This window comes from Lonchura striata, chromosome 17 (assembly GCF_046129695.1).
Source record: "Lonchura striata isolate bLonStr1 chromosome 17, bLonStr1.mat, whole genome shotgun sequence".
NCBI classification, from domain to species: Eukaryota; Metazoa; Chordata; class Aves; order Passeriformes; family Estrildidae; genus Lonchura; species Lonchura striata.
Genome location: NC_134619.1, coordinates 12,269,294 through 12,284,401, shown reverse-complemented (window position 1 = coordinate 12,284,401; position 15,108 = coordinate 12,269,294). Strand labels below are relative to the sequence as shown.

Below are 15,108 nucleotides of genomic sequence, written 5' to 3'. Positions count from 1 at the left end.
CTGCCTCCAGCCCTGGGCCAATCTCCTGCACAGATTGGATTTTTGTTATTAATTTTTAAGTGTTTCACTGTTTATAGACATTTTCATAGCAAAAGAAATCCCAGCTCTGGCTGAAGATCCCTGGGCATGTTTTTATTCCACATCTTACAGAACAAGGACTACAGCTGGATGTGCTGCTTAATACATATACACTTTTTTGGGTTAAAAACATTCTCTGAGCTGATTCATATCCCAGAAAGCCTTGGAAAGACACAGGAAAAACAAGGAGAGGCAGCTCCTGGCTAGAGCTGGCTATGGTCTCCAGGGGACCTTGGAGAGTGGTGGATGCTGTGGCCAGCCCTCAGGCTGTCAAGTGAGGTGAGTGTCCTCAGTGCACCTGAGGATCTCCTTCTCCCTCCTGCCTTTGGCCTAAACCTATCAGCCATCTCCTTGATGAAATATCTGCACATGAAATTCAGCCACCACAACAGTTTCAGTGTTTCCCACCCTTACCAGGTGCTCTGTGCCACCTGGAAGGTGTCTTCAGCTGTTTGAGATGCTATTTCTTTTTCCCTTTTTCCCCCAGAGTGAGTGCAGTAGAAGCATTTTGGTCTAGGAATGGCTCAATTGCATTAGTTTTTCACTCTGGGATGCTTGGTGGCTGTTTTTCAAACAACCTATTGCTAAAAACTTAGGAGTCCCTTGAGACCAAGGGTTGAAGATGATGTTCACTCTGCTTGTAATACAAAGGGATTTTTTATTATTATTTTATTTAAACACTACAGCTGGCCTTGCACCAGCAGTAAAACCTCCTCTTGCTATGACTAAGCTACAGGAGTCATTTCTTGACTGCACCTTTCAAAAATTTTGCTGTCACACAGGAGTTCATGCAAAATTCACAAGCCTGGATCATCAGCTGTAGTTGTGCTCAACTCCCAAACCCCTCCTGGAAGGGTTTCCATTAGCTGCTGATTATAATAAATGACATGTAACACTCTATTGTTCATTCTAAAATAGTACATGAGACTCTTCCTGAATCGTCTGCTGAGAAAGACATTTAGGATCTATCAATGTCTCCTCTCTATTTTTTTTTCTTCTCCAGCACAACATATGAAATTATACAGTATTACTCAAAGAACAGCAGGGAGAGAGCAAAAATCTGTATCTTAGCATGGGGGCCTGCAGTGCACACTCCCAAACTCTGTGTAATCCTCTTTCAACTCTGAGTCTATACAAACCTCTCTCTTCCCTTCACCAGGGGTCTTTTATACTCATATATCTGTATGTTCCTGCAGTATTTGCAATGTGTCCTTGTAAAGGGAGTGGGGAGTCATCAGTTATTTACTTTGAGGTGTGCTCTGCCCCTGATGGAGCCAATTCCAGACTTCAAAAATACAGATCATTTGCAGATTGGAAGAGACCAAGCTTCTGCACAGGCACAAGAGGATAAAGTCCAAAGAGCACAAGACAGCTGGAGTTTAAGGGGCACCAGAGCTCTCCACGACCCCTTAAAAAAGGAGGCCATATTTTCCCTTATTTAAACCCCTCACTTACATGTGACTTCCTTTAACACTGACCAACCTCTGATATCATCTGTTCCTGTGATCAACAGATCAAGCCAAAAATCAACAGAATGTGGAGTCCCCAAACCCTGCCTCCTCAATTATTCACTCAGAGGGGGGTGAAACACTGGCACAGATTGCCCAGGGAAGCTGTGGATGTCCCATCCCTGGGAACATCCCAGGTCAGCTTGGACAGAGCCCTGAGTGATCTCATGGGAGATATCCAGCTCCTTGCAGAGGGCTTGCATTAGATGACTTTTAAGGGTGATTCTTTGATTCTGTGAAAGTTAAAACAAGTTTTTTTGCGTGCAAAGGATTAATTAGAAACACCAAAGTCCATTAAGGGACTTGAGTGGAAATTGCACAAAGAATAACCTTGCCATAGGCTCAGAATTTTCTGTGCAGACCTTTCTATAAGACTCAAGAGAAGGACACCCTAAGGAATTGCTGAGCCAAGTGATCTCCTGGGTTCTTCCTAAGCAATCCCAGGTTTGAGGCAGTGGCTGTGGTGCCCATGAGCAACCTGCTGCACTTGATGGGACAAAGTGCTGGAAGCTCCTCCAGATTCACACATCTGGTAGGCCAGAGACCAGCTGCCCTAAGGACATCTCACACCTGGGCAATTGCATGTTGTTGCTTCACTGTCAGTGGGAGAGCAGCCCCACTGCTGATGGATTGAAAACCACCTTGGTTCCAGCTCCTACTCTGCAGGGAGGAGCAGGAAGGAGGGCAGGGTGACCCACATCTTCATTAAGAGCACCCAGTTACCCTCGCTCTGCCCAGGGCTCCACGGCCACTTCACTCACCGTGTTCTGCCTCCGTGGTCCCCTGCAGGGATGGGGAACCCCTGCACTCACGTGGGCCTACCCCAGCCCCAGGTTTATTTTGTCAAGTGTTGACATTTTGCTGTGATTCAGTCAAGATTGGTGGGAACAACACGTCTGCCAGTATTATGACAAGGTTTGAAGGCATATTTTATAGCAGAGGCTGCCAAGACGAGCTCTGTCTCGTCTGGAGCGTTAGCAGAACGTGAGGAAGGTATCCATAGCTTCCCACACATCATTAATTTCTAATTATCCTATCTTTGCTTTCTGCATTATCACTTATTTACCAAACACAGCTTTATTGGACCGCCCAGTTCCTTATAAGCAGCAAAGCCATTGTTATGTTAAAACCAATGTTCTAAATGTTATTTATTATTTGATAAACCTTGTGTAACCCTGAATGAGGACATTAAACGGCAAGAACACTACTTCAAAATCCCATTTTAAATAAGTCACCAAGACAGCTGTGCCTTTATAAAACACATTAGAGTGGCACTCAGAGCACATATGGCTCAGGGATATATACAAATTATACAATTTCTGTCATTCGATCAAATAAGAGGGACGTTTTGACCCCAGAAACGAGTCAAATGTAAGTTGTAATTCCAGCCCCAGCAGAGGCCCTGCTGGTAATGGATCCTGACGGCTGATCAAAGAGCCCTGACCATTTGACCCACCAGATCAGTGACTCACTGTATCTATTATGGCTAATACAGACCCCAGCGTGGAGATATACGCAGGCAGGGAGATAAAGGGCAATAGATACAGGAGATAAATGTTGATTTATCCACATGCAGGCACGCGGGGACACCCGCAGATGGATCCCACGTGGGCAGCAAGGGGCGGCTGTGGCTCACCCCACACTCAGGCTCGTGCTGGAGCAGGGCTGTGGATGTTTGTGCACATGATAGGTATCACCTCTCCTAACTGCATCTCTCTCGGGGTGTCAGCAAAGCCTCTGTGCCCAGCGAGGCTCCCCGAGCCACACACAGCCAGGGAAAATCCTCCCTCTGTTTTACACATATCCAGAGCCCCCAGAAACACATCCCTGCCCATGGATTTGCCTTCTTGGCAGTGCAAGCGTGAACAGCTCATCCATGAGTTACCCACTCTCACCCTAATGGCCAGAGCCCAGGTTAAAGACCCTTGTGCTGCTCCACACATCAGGTGAGAGACTTGACATCATCTGCAGCAGGTGTCTCACCAGGCTTGGGTGAAATCCTGCCTTTTTCTCTCATAGAATTGGGAATGGATGGATGGGAAGGGACATTAAAGCTCATCCCACTCCACCCCTCCCATGGGCAGGGACACCTTCCAGTGTCCCAGGTTGCTCCAAGGCCCATCTGATGCCTTGTGCAGGCTGCTCTGGAACAGACTGGACAGAGTGAAAGAATAAAATAGGGATTTATTAGGAGACCTCTATGGATCCACCTTGGGCAGCACCAGAGCCCAGCCAGGGCTGCACCCAAATGACCCAAAATGGTCCCAAAATGCACGAGCGCTCCCAGGGCTCTCCCTGGGATCAGTTCTGCTCCATTGGCACCTTGGAGTTCATTGTCCCATTCCAGCTTCAGCTCAGGCAGTCCCATCCTGCTTGTTTTTCTCTCTCCAGCCCACGGTGTTTGTGATCTTGGGGCTGAGATTTGGATCATTTGTCCTTGGTGCCCAGCTGGAGCAGGAATTGTTTTGTCTCCCTGCTCTGTGCAGAGAGCTCACCATCCCATAATATGAAGCTCAGAACTACACATTAAAGCAGCACAGACTCTGAAAAATATAAAAGCTAAAACCTGAGACATCACATCCAGCCTGGCCTTGGCCACTTCCAGGGATCCAGGGGCAGCCACAACTTCTCCAGGCATCAGCTTTTTCAGCTGTAGAATCCTGGAATGGTTTGGGTTGGATCTTAAAGACTGTTCAGCTTCTACCCCTGCCATGGGCATGGATAATTTCCACTACCCCAGGCTGTGCAAACCTGGCAGCCAAGACCTGACACTTTAGACACAGATGGGCAGCATCAGCCTGCCAGCAGGAGCACACAGGAACAGTTTTAGGAGGAGGAAATGATGAGCAAAAGAACTTTATCAAAATAGCTCTCCTATTTTCAATTGAACTCTCAAAGTTTCAACACTTTATAGCAGAGGGTCCTGTCTGTGCTCTCACTTCCAAAAGCAAAGAGCTGCAGTCTCCCTGGCCTGAACAAACCACAGTGGTGTTGAACAGCCTTTCCATGAGGAGTCACACAAATTAACTTGTTGGGACAGAAACAGGCACTGAAATCTCCTGGGATTAGGCAGGATCCAAACCGTCCAGTGATAAATAATCAGCTCTTTCCCCCTTCAAGCTGCCTGTTGCCCAGCTAGCAGCCAGAGATATTAATGGAGGGAGGAAAAATGCAGCAAACACCCCCCTAAGGCTTCCCATAATGTCCCTGCACTGACCAGGTACACAGGCACATCCCAAAAGCCAGGGGACAGTGGTCCCCAAAGCCATGCCAGGGCCTGGCAGTCCCCACAACCTCATCTCCTCACCCCCAGCTCCCTGACAAGGCAGCTCCTGCATTTCTTCACCCAGCACATGGGATGATGATACCTTCTCACAGGGGAGTCCCAGGCAGAGTTAATCCATGTTTTTAAAGCACCCATGGACTCTTCCTGCAAGTGCAGTAATGATGTCAAATAAAACCAACCTCATTCCTCAGCCATTCCCTTTCCTGGTGTTACTCTCCTTATCACAATCACCTTAATAAATATCTTTTGGCACTAATTTTGCAGGTGTTTTTATTTCTTTTACCAGCACCGTTGCATTTTTACTGATCTTTCAGAGCACTTCATATCTGTGTATTCCTTGGGATTTTTCTCATTACTTAATTCCTTGCCTTTGCTTGGGGTGGAGGGTGGGAAAGAAAGAAGGAAAATTGACAGGGGTGAGGAATGATGTTCTGCTGACTCCACGAGACACAAGAGATACCTCACTCATCTCGAGGGTCAAATGTCCATGATGGTTTGATCAGATGTCAGCTTGCATTTATACCCTGGCCTCTGCTGAAGGTTGAATTACATTTCACATTTGACTCACTTCTGGGGTCAAATGTCCCTCCTATTTGATGGAACAAGAGGAATTATTTTCCCCAAGCAGGTTGTGCTGGCGTGAGCTGTCAGTGCTCTCATTATGTTTTAGGCTCCTTTATTTCTGCATTTTGTCCTCAGCTGAATCCAACCCCTCTGGGATGGCAAGAGCTGCAGCCATGGCACAAAATCGATCTCAATAAGGAAGATCAGGGGAAGGAAGAGGGCACCTGGCTTCCATATGTGTTGGATGGTGTTTTGTGGGGGTTTTACAGGGGCTTTGTTGTGGGGTTTTGTTTCTTCTTCCACTCAAGCTGGCAGCTAGGCAGGGAATAATGAAGGAGAGGCAGGAGGACCCTGATCCTGGCTTTACCACACTCTTGCCATGAGAAACTGCAGAAACCCAGAAAAGTTTGGGTTGGAAGGGAACTTAAACCTCATCCCATTCCACCACCCTGCCATGGCAGGGACACCTTGCACTGTCCCAGGCTGCTCCCAGCCCCATCCAGCCTGGCCTTGGGCACTGCCAGGGATCCAGGGGCAGCCACAGCTGCTCTGGGAATTCCATCCCAGGGCCTGCCCACCCTCAGAGCCAGTAATTCCTGCCCAATATCCCATCCATCCCTGCCCTCTGGCAGTGGGAGCCACTCCCTGTGTCCTGTCGCTCCATCCCTTGTCCCCAGTCCCTCTCCAGCTCTCCTGGAGCCCCTTTAGGCCCTGGAAGGGCTCTGAGCTCTCCCTGGAACCTTCTCCCCTGGGCTGAACAGAACTTCCTTAGCATCAAAATCCAGACAAAGGGCTGGGACAAAGCTGCTGTCAGGGAGCTGCAGGATCATGGTGGAGATAAAACCCCAACCCACCAGACTCATCTACTGCAGTGTGATGGTTCCAGCCCTGAGTCTGTAAAATCTGCCTTTGTCTTGAAGGAGCCCAAGGTCTGTTGGATGTCCCTTATGGGCTGTAAAGGTATCTGGTGGTTCAGCAGCCTCTGAGGTGAGATTGTGAAACCCCCCTCCTGCTGTTTAATGTACTCCTTCGGGTTACAACAGGTTTAGCAAACAATAAAAACCATCTGGAACCCCCTTTTAAATAACAGAGTTGTGTCATTAGTGCTGAAGTCATGGCTGGGGCTGTAAAACCAGTAAACAAGTGCTGATATGCAGGTAAATAAAGGGAGCTGATGCACTGAGGAGGGTGAGGAGGAAGCTGCTCCTCATCCTCCTTGGCCAAAGCTCATGCTGGGTGTGAACCACACATGAAGGGCATGAACTGGGATCCTCACCCTCCCTCCCAGTTACACAGATGAGGTTATGGGGGGGTCACTGCAGCCTCCCACAGAGCCCCAGGTGCCCCCCTGCCCCCTTGTACTCCCTCTGACTGTCCCACAGCAGCCCAGGGAGGGAACTGGGCATGCCAACAAAGGAAAGCTCCACATTTCTTCTCCATGTTACTCTCTGCAGTGCTTTTGCTGGCAGAGAAAGAGCAGCAGAGCCCCTGTGCATGAAACCATCCCTGCAGTGGGGGCTCCTGCACTCCTCTGCCATGGGAAAGAACTTTCCTCCCTCTCCACCCTGAATTGCTGCTCCAAAAGGGGAAACAGCAAGTAAACAGAGAACAAATGAAGAGTGACCTCCTGCTGCCCAAGTTACAGGGATCTAAGCTGGTTTGGTTGATCCTTCTCCAGGATCAAACGCAGGACGTGACTCCTCCACCACATGGTAATCCCTGCTTTCCTTTGGGAGCCAGCCATCCTCCTTGAGGTGCAGCAAACCATTCCCAGCCCCACAGCACCCTGCTGGCCTCCTCTCATGGCCACCCTTGGGGGAAATGTGATGAGAGAGGTGCTAAGCAGGAAACACCAATGGTCCATGCTGGCCATGGCTCTGCCCAAATCCAGCCTGACCAGGGACTGGGGCTGGTCCCTGTGCCAGCACTGCCAGCCCTTCCCAGGGAAATCCCTGTCCCTTGGAAGCTTTTAAAGGCAAAGTACCTACAACAACTGCCCTGTGATCATCCACAGCACGTGGCTCTGCACAGCTGGGGGGACAGGGCTGACCCCTGGCTGGGGCACTCAGGGATCACCCCGTTCTTTCCCATATTTACACACCTCTGGCAATTCCTGGCTCTAACAATCAACCCCACGCCGTTGTTGGTTGAACACATATTTGTTTCTGCTGAATCACTCAGCAGCACAAAGTTTGCTGTTCCTTCCCCACCCTGGAATTCCTCCTCACATAGGAACAACCACAGTGGGGATGGCTCCCAGTGCCAGCTCCCAGAGCAGGAACAGCTCTCCCCAGCCATGAGCCAATGCACTCCTGTGCTCCAAGGAGGCAAACTGCAGGATTCCATCCCATTCCCAGGGTAATATGGACAGAGTTTAACCCTGCTGCCATTGGAGCACCCTGCATGTGACCCACTGTGATATCCCAAAGCCCAGGGGCACTCTGTGGGGCTGGGTCAGCAAAACAGCCCAACACAGCCAAAAATGGGGTGCAGGGATGTGTCAGCAAGGAGCTGCCACCTTCCCTCCTGAGGCTGCATGTGATGAGATGCTTTGTGCTGAGGGTGCAGCACCTCTAACCATGCCAGGCCACCCCTGAGGGGTGCACAGGGGGACAGCTCTCATCTCCAGGTCAGGGGGACAGAAAAGCATGTGCTGACATCCTTCTGTCCCAGCAGGACTGAAATATGGGCTTAACTGTACAGAATCATAGAACTGGGGTGGAAGATCACCTTAAAGATCGTGTTTCAGCCCATACACAGGTTAAGGACCCCCACTCCATGTGTATCCAAGCCCAGAGAAGGCTCAGGCACCTGCAAGACATGAACACTTCTATTCTGGTCCCCCCACACTTGGGTTTCTAGCTCCAAAACAGGAACCGTTTAATTCCTTTTTCTCCCCTGTTAATCTATTTAGCTACAGGAAATACTCCACATGAGGGAATGAGACACCTGAACTGCACACAATACTTGGAAACTTCACTGTGTCCAGAAACACCAAATGCACCTTCATTTTGAGTGAGGGATGCTGAGGCAAAGCTTTTCAGCAAAGCTTTTCAGCAGAGCCAGGCTCCAGGATGGAAGTGCATCCCAATCCCTGCACCAAGTGCATCCTCTGCTCCTCAGCAGCAGCTGGGCTCTGACCTCCTCCATGGACACTCCTGATGTCCCAGGAGGGCAGACTCACAGAGAGCTCCTACAATTTGTGCTTTAGTCCCCTAAAAATCTCACCCCAGCAAAACAACACGTACCTGATTGGCCGATAGAAACTCCTGGGCGTTGTCGTTCATCCCCATGTACATGTTCTCCCCATCAAACTAGAAAGGCAAAAGAAAGAGTTAATAAAATGCCATCTGCACACCATGCTCCTGTGCATCCCAAATACCATCGTGGTTCTTCACATCAAGAGCCAGAATTCCCAGAGGAAAACCCTGAGCTGCTGTTTGAACACTTTTGAGAGTGCACGAGCACAACCTTCATCCCAGTTATTGCAATGGGATATGCTAACATAGCATGGATATGGGGTTTTTTCAGTGAAATGAGGAATGAATCACTCCAATTCAAAGAAATAATTCAAATGTGTGAACCCACAGATGCCCCCTGCAGCAAAGATCACCCAAAAGAAGCTGTTGCTAAAATTCCTACTAGACCATCAATCTGATATGAAAAGCCAACTTCCATCAATGGAAATGTCCAGACTTGGGCAAGTCACATTCAATCCTTTTAGAAATCTCAACACCAAAGCAAAGCTCCTGCAGCAATGCAGAATCTCTCTGGAGCTGTGGTGGAGGTTTTACAGTGACTTCTGTCAGCCAGAGAGAAGTTTGATAATCCATATTTACCCCTGAAAGAATTTTCTACCAAGGTTGTTGACATAGAGACCAAGAAAGAAAGAAGGGTAAATAAGAGAAACCTGCAACTGCCTGTTCCAGTGAGCACTTTGTTTGTCTTTCCTGACCAATGAGTAAAGTATAAACTTATGAACTTTGTAAGAGTGTATAAAAAGCATGAGTGCTATAATAAAAACGGGTTTGAAGCCTTCTGAAAATGGAGCTTTGTTTTGTATTGTGGCAGGGAGCATTCAGGAGGGGTCTGTGTGCACAGCCTGGCACATCCATCCCCTCATGTCCCGTTCTCCTGCCTGCCCTGCCAGGACTCTGCTCCACAGCCTGAGCCCAGCCCATCCTCCTGTGTCCCACAGCTCCAGCTCACACCTGATTCCCAGCTGCTATCCACTTCTCCAGGCACAAAACCCCCATGGAGAACTACAGCTCTTCTCACCAACCAGCTGCAACGGGAGCTTTCACTCGCTGAGATTCCAAAGGGAGGAAAAAAAACCCTCCAGGATTGTCTCCGGCTCCAAGTACAGCTGGGGCAGGCCTCAAGGCTGAGTTCACAAATTAATTATGGCAATAAAAACAGGCTGTGCCATAAAACACTCCCCAGACGAGGATGGAGGTACCAGCTGTGAGTGACACCTTGCACTTAACAAGGGGAAGAGCCAACCCTCCTGCCCTTAGCAGCAGGATGATGAATTGGAGATCATTTACCTCTCACCTGTTCTCTCACTCTCTGATATGAAGCTGACTCCAGTTATGCCTTAACAGAAATTGCCCATATTAAGAGCAATAAAAGCGAAATCTAAATAAAGCCAGGTGAAGATTTTCAGCCTAGACAATTAATTATGCTTCCATTTCTCAGAGTGCTACAGGATTAGCTATTAAAGTCAACGGAGTTAGTAAAGCCAAGTGGGGGTAACACGGCTCTGCTTGGCCTCAGACACCCTCTAATTGCCAAACTGTCCTCTGGCCCAGCAAACCAATTAAAAGCTGTAAAATTGGAGCAGGTATTGTGGCATTCATTAAGTGATACCAGCAGCAGCTGCAGCAGGTGGGAGAGGATTCCTGTGCCACTGCTGGATTCTGGGAGATGCACCAGTGAGGCAGGAGCTGCAGGATGCAGTGGGCACTGGGAAAAGCCATTTCCCCAGAAGGCAGCTGGGGACCATCCACTTTAACCTGCATTTTCCTGCACCTGTCAGATGGTCACTGGCACAGCCAGCTCCTGGCAGCACAGTTCTAGCTGGAGCTTCCAGGAACCCAGATCCAACCAACTCTACAGCCTAAATACCCTTTGGACCCACCTAAATATCCTCTGACATCCCCACCAACCCCAGCAGACACAGCTGGACTGGCAGCAGGTGCCAGAGGTTGGTGGAGAATCACAGAATCTCCAGGGCTGGAAAAGCCCTGTAGGATCACTGAGCCCAGCGTTCTCCCAGCACTGCCAAGGCCACCATTCAGTGGTGTCCCCAAGTGCCACTTCACCTCCAGAGATCTCTCCAGGGATCTTCACCACTGCCCTGGGCTACCTGTTCCAGCACCTGGCCACTGTTCCACCGAAGAAAAGTCCAACCTAAACCTGCCCTGGTGCACATGAGGCTGATTCCTCTTGTTCTACCCCTTGTATCCCATGGGAAGACACGACCCACACCTGGCCACCACCTTTTTCTCCAGGAGAAAAAAATTACCTTAAAAGTTGTGTTCAGCAAGCCAAAAGTGTCCTTCAGTGGCAAGGCTCAGAGCAGGACAAATCCTCCCCTGTCTCCACATCCTTCTCTTTGTCAGAATGCATTTTTTTATGGCTTTCTACTGTTCCCCTACCTCCATTCCACAATTCCTTCTGCCCTTGATGCCTTCATAACAACCGTAATGAATCCTGCCTTCAAAATTACTGTTTCTCTGATTTCCAGGCTGAGCAGTGAGCCTGAAAATCAAGACTCAAAATGCAATGGAAACTTTGGAATTTCCCCACTGCTGATTGGATTTTCCCCCCTCTCCTCCAGGCTATGAAGGTGCAAACAAATTTATTAGAAATTCTCCCATCAGGATATTTTTTCAATTAGATGTTTGCCAGTTATGCAGCAGCCAGGTAGAGCAGATAAGTAATGTTCTCTCCCTCTTCTCATTATTGTTTTGCTACAGAATGCACTTCAAAACAATCAACCCCATCACACCGGGTAGATTTATGATAGAAACAGAAATTTTAATATTTCCCCTTGGTTATAGATGCCTCCTCCCCTTTTTCCTTCACTCTAGCTCCTGTTCCAAACCTGGATACAGCCATTCATCACCCTCCCTACCCCAAAACCCACTGAGTGATGTGGCAGGGATCATTTTCAAGTCCTTATTCAAAAGCAACATCCTCTTGTGCAGTTGTCTTAATCACTTTATCACTTTTGCTTGGTTGCAATTAGTTAATTTTATTATTCTTTTGTTAATAGGAGAAGCCTATTAAAGAAATCAGTGGCTGTGGCTGATTTTCTCCTGTTTGAAATGAGCACAAAGGAGGGAAGGGAAGGGAAGGGAAGGGAAGGGAAGGGAAGGGAAGGGAAGGGAAGGGAAGGGAAGGGAAGGGAAGGGAAGGGAAGGGAAGGGAAGGGAAGGGAAGGGAAGGGAAGGGAAGGGAAGGGAAGGGAAGGGAAGGGAAGGGAAGGGAAGGGAAGGGAAGGGAAGGGAAGGGAAGGGAAAAAAAAGAGGGAAATAAAAAGGGAGGGGGAAGAAAAAAGGGGAAGTGAAAGGGAAAGGGTGAGAGAGAAGGGAAAGTGCCCCAAATTCCATCAATTCTGGCAACAAAGTCAGATGAACACCACTGAACTGCCTTGGTCTGCAGGTGACAAGAGCTCCAGCCCCAGGGCCACCTTGTGCCACAGGAGGTGGCTTTGCCTGGCACTGATGGATAAGGACAGGGATGCTGCCAGCCTCATTCAGAGAGGGAGCTCCAAGGACATCAGGGTGATGGAGACCAAGCCACAGCTGCACCCCTCCATGGGACAACCAACTGAATATTTTGAGTCCAAGGAAAAGATAAAAGTGTGAGAAAACACCCTCTGAAATTCAGTTTTCATGGAGATTTTAATTAAAAATATAATTCTTTTACTACAGCTCTTGCAGGGGAGCTGCAGCTGGCACTGCTCTATCAGCCCATACACAGAGCTCAATTCAGATGTTGTTGTACAAAGGACTTTTAAAATTTTTATTACTTTTCTAGACTCACTTTGGTTTGTTATTTTTGCTCCACAGCATTATTTTCCAACCTGTAAATGTGCCCAGAGGTCACGCAGGTCTCGTGTTAGCCAGATGAATATGAAAAGGAAAAACAAATGCAGGCAGCAGGCTGGGGCAGACCCTGAAGTGCAGCAGCTGTGGGATCTCCATCTCTGTGCAAACAGGGAGAGCAAATGTTTGCTAACTGGGAAGGGCCCAGTGGAAAGAAACACAACCTCCTGCCAAGATTCCAAGAAGGTGTTACTTTTTCCTGGATGGCACTGCCAGCTTGTACAATTTTATTATGAATCTCATCACATCCTTTTTATTTTGTGAGAGCCATGAACTGAGATGGCAACTTCAGCTCTGTATGAAAACGTGGAATCACAGATTGGTTGGGGTTGGAAGGGACCTTAAAGATCACCCAGTTCAACTCCCCTGACATGGTCAGGGTCACCTTCCACTAGATCAGAATATGTGGGCAAAATTCATACCAGTAATACCTTCTGCGATACCTGCAAGATCTCAAAAGCCTTCCAAAGTTTTAATTTTATTTTCTTTTATGTGTGGTAGGTTTGGTAGGGTTTTTTTGTTTGGTGCTTTTTTATTTTTTTTGGAGGGGTCCTACCTAAATTTTGACACTCATTTTTGGCTATACTAGACCAGATCACCTTAGCTGAGAGTCCACTGAGGTTCTAGAGCTTGAAAATGTGGCCTGTTAATACAAAGCCAGCAGTAATTAAGAGCCATCACCATCAAGGAGCTACAAAATGACCAGTTAGGAACAAATTGGATGCCTCCAGTGGCTCCTGCTGCTCAGAGCTATAAACACTTGCCTCTGGTTTGCCTCCCTGTACCAGGACACAGGAGATGGGCAGTGGGTTCCCTCTCATGACAACCTCATTTCCAAACTGGGTGTACTGGGGGGGGCCACATTTCACTGGAGGTTCTTGGAATGCATCTGGGTTTGTCTCCAGTGAGCTACAGCTCAGCTACACCAGCACCCAGAGTGACCTGATGGCCCAGAACAGAGCTGGACAAAGCTAAAGAATAAAGCAGGGATTTATTAAAAGGCATCAATGGATCCACCTTGGGCAGCACCAGAGCCCAGCCAGGGCTGCACTCAAGATGAACCAAAATGGCCCCAAAATGGACAGCCAGTCACAGGGTCTCTCACTTTGACCAGTTCTGCTCCATTGGCACCTTGGAGTTCATTGTCCCATTCCAGCTTCAGCCCATCAGTCCCATCCTGCTTGTTTTTCTCTCTCCAGCCCACGGTGTTTGTGCTCCTGGGCTGAGATTTGGATCATTTGTCCTTGGTGCCCAGCTGGAGAAGGAATTGTTTTGTCTCCCTGCTCTGTGCAGAGCTCACCATCCCATAATAGGAAACCCAGCCCCACACACTAAAGCAGCACAGAATCTGAAAAAGTGAAAACTTGAGCATCAGACCCAAAGTAATGTCATGCAAGAAATGCCTTTAGGTTTTTAGTGAGTAAAAGTTAACCCAAGAAAACCTGTGTAACACAGTTAATTTGTATTTAATACTCCTCATTAAAAAAAAAAAAAATAAAAAAACCAAATTGACCAAATTGCAGCCCATGTGTTGCTGGGCTTCACTCAACTGCTTCCAATGGCACCATTCCCATCATGGGGAAACATAACTCTTTAGAAAATGTTACAGGAATGGTTTTAGCCACAATTCATTTTTATCAGTATTATTTGAGTGGCACATTTTGCTGTAAGTGCACCCTGTCCATGGTGCTTCCAAGCCCTGCATCCCCAGGATGCTGTTCCTGCACACCAGGCTCAGCCCTCTGAGGGATCCACACCCAAGGATGCTGGTCCTGGTAAGGGACTGTGGAAGACGTTTTACAGCAACTTCTGCCAGCCAGAGAGAAGTTTGATAAGAGGATCCATGTTCATCCCTGAAAAAAAATTTTGCTGAAGTTGTTGACAGAGACCAAGAAAGAAAGAAGGATGAATAAGAGAAACCTGCAACTGCCTGTTCCAATGAGCACTTTGTTTGTCTTTCATGACCAATGAGTAAAGTGTAAACTTATGAATTTTGTAAGAATGTATAAAAAGCATACAGGCTATAATAAAAACGTGTTTGCAGCCTTCTGAAAATGCGCTGTGTTGCTTTGTATTGTCTCTGTCTCAACTACGACAAGGATGCTCTCTGTACACATCTCGGGGATGTGAAATCCTCACCTCAGCCCTGCCCCTGCCAGCGCTGCTGCTGGCTGAGCTGCAGCCGCAAATTCCTGCAGGAGTAATTTAGCATCGCACCTCTTGGGGGAATACACGGCTGAGGTTAGCTTAATCCCTTTAACTGCAGCTCCCCCATTAAGGTCTTTACACGACCTCTGGCCCGGAGTGATCCACTTAGCATTATTTATTTGTGTGCTGAAATGCTTGGCTGGCCCCTGGGTTGATCCTGTCAGGGGGGTCAGGAGTTCAGCAGGAGATTTACGCTGCCCCGGGAGAGCCCTGCAGGGAAAGCTCGGCGTGTCCCTGTCCATCCCAGCCAGCCTGGCCCTGCCCTGCCATTTGTTTGGGGACAAATGGCATTAACAGGGAGCACGACCCCACAGCAGGTGTCAGAGGCACAACACAAACTCAGCATCCA

General features: G+C 48.3%; 1 protein-coding gene across 1 annotated transcript in view; it reads right to left on the bottom strand.

Annotated features, from left to right (window-relative positions):
• Positions 1 to 15,108, bottom strand: part of TOX2 (TOX high mobility group box family member 2) — a 161,142-nt gene that overhangs the window by 88,867 nt on the left and 57,167 nt on the right. The window contains exon 2 of the mRNA XM_021546355.2: positions 8,685 to 8,750. Within this exon, the coding sequence (XP_021402030.2) occupies positions 8,685 to 8,750 (66 nt within the window). The remainder of the gene's footprint in view (positions 1 to 8,684; positions 8,751 to 15,108) is intronic.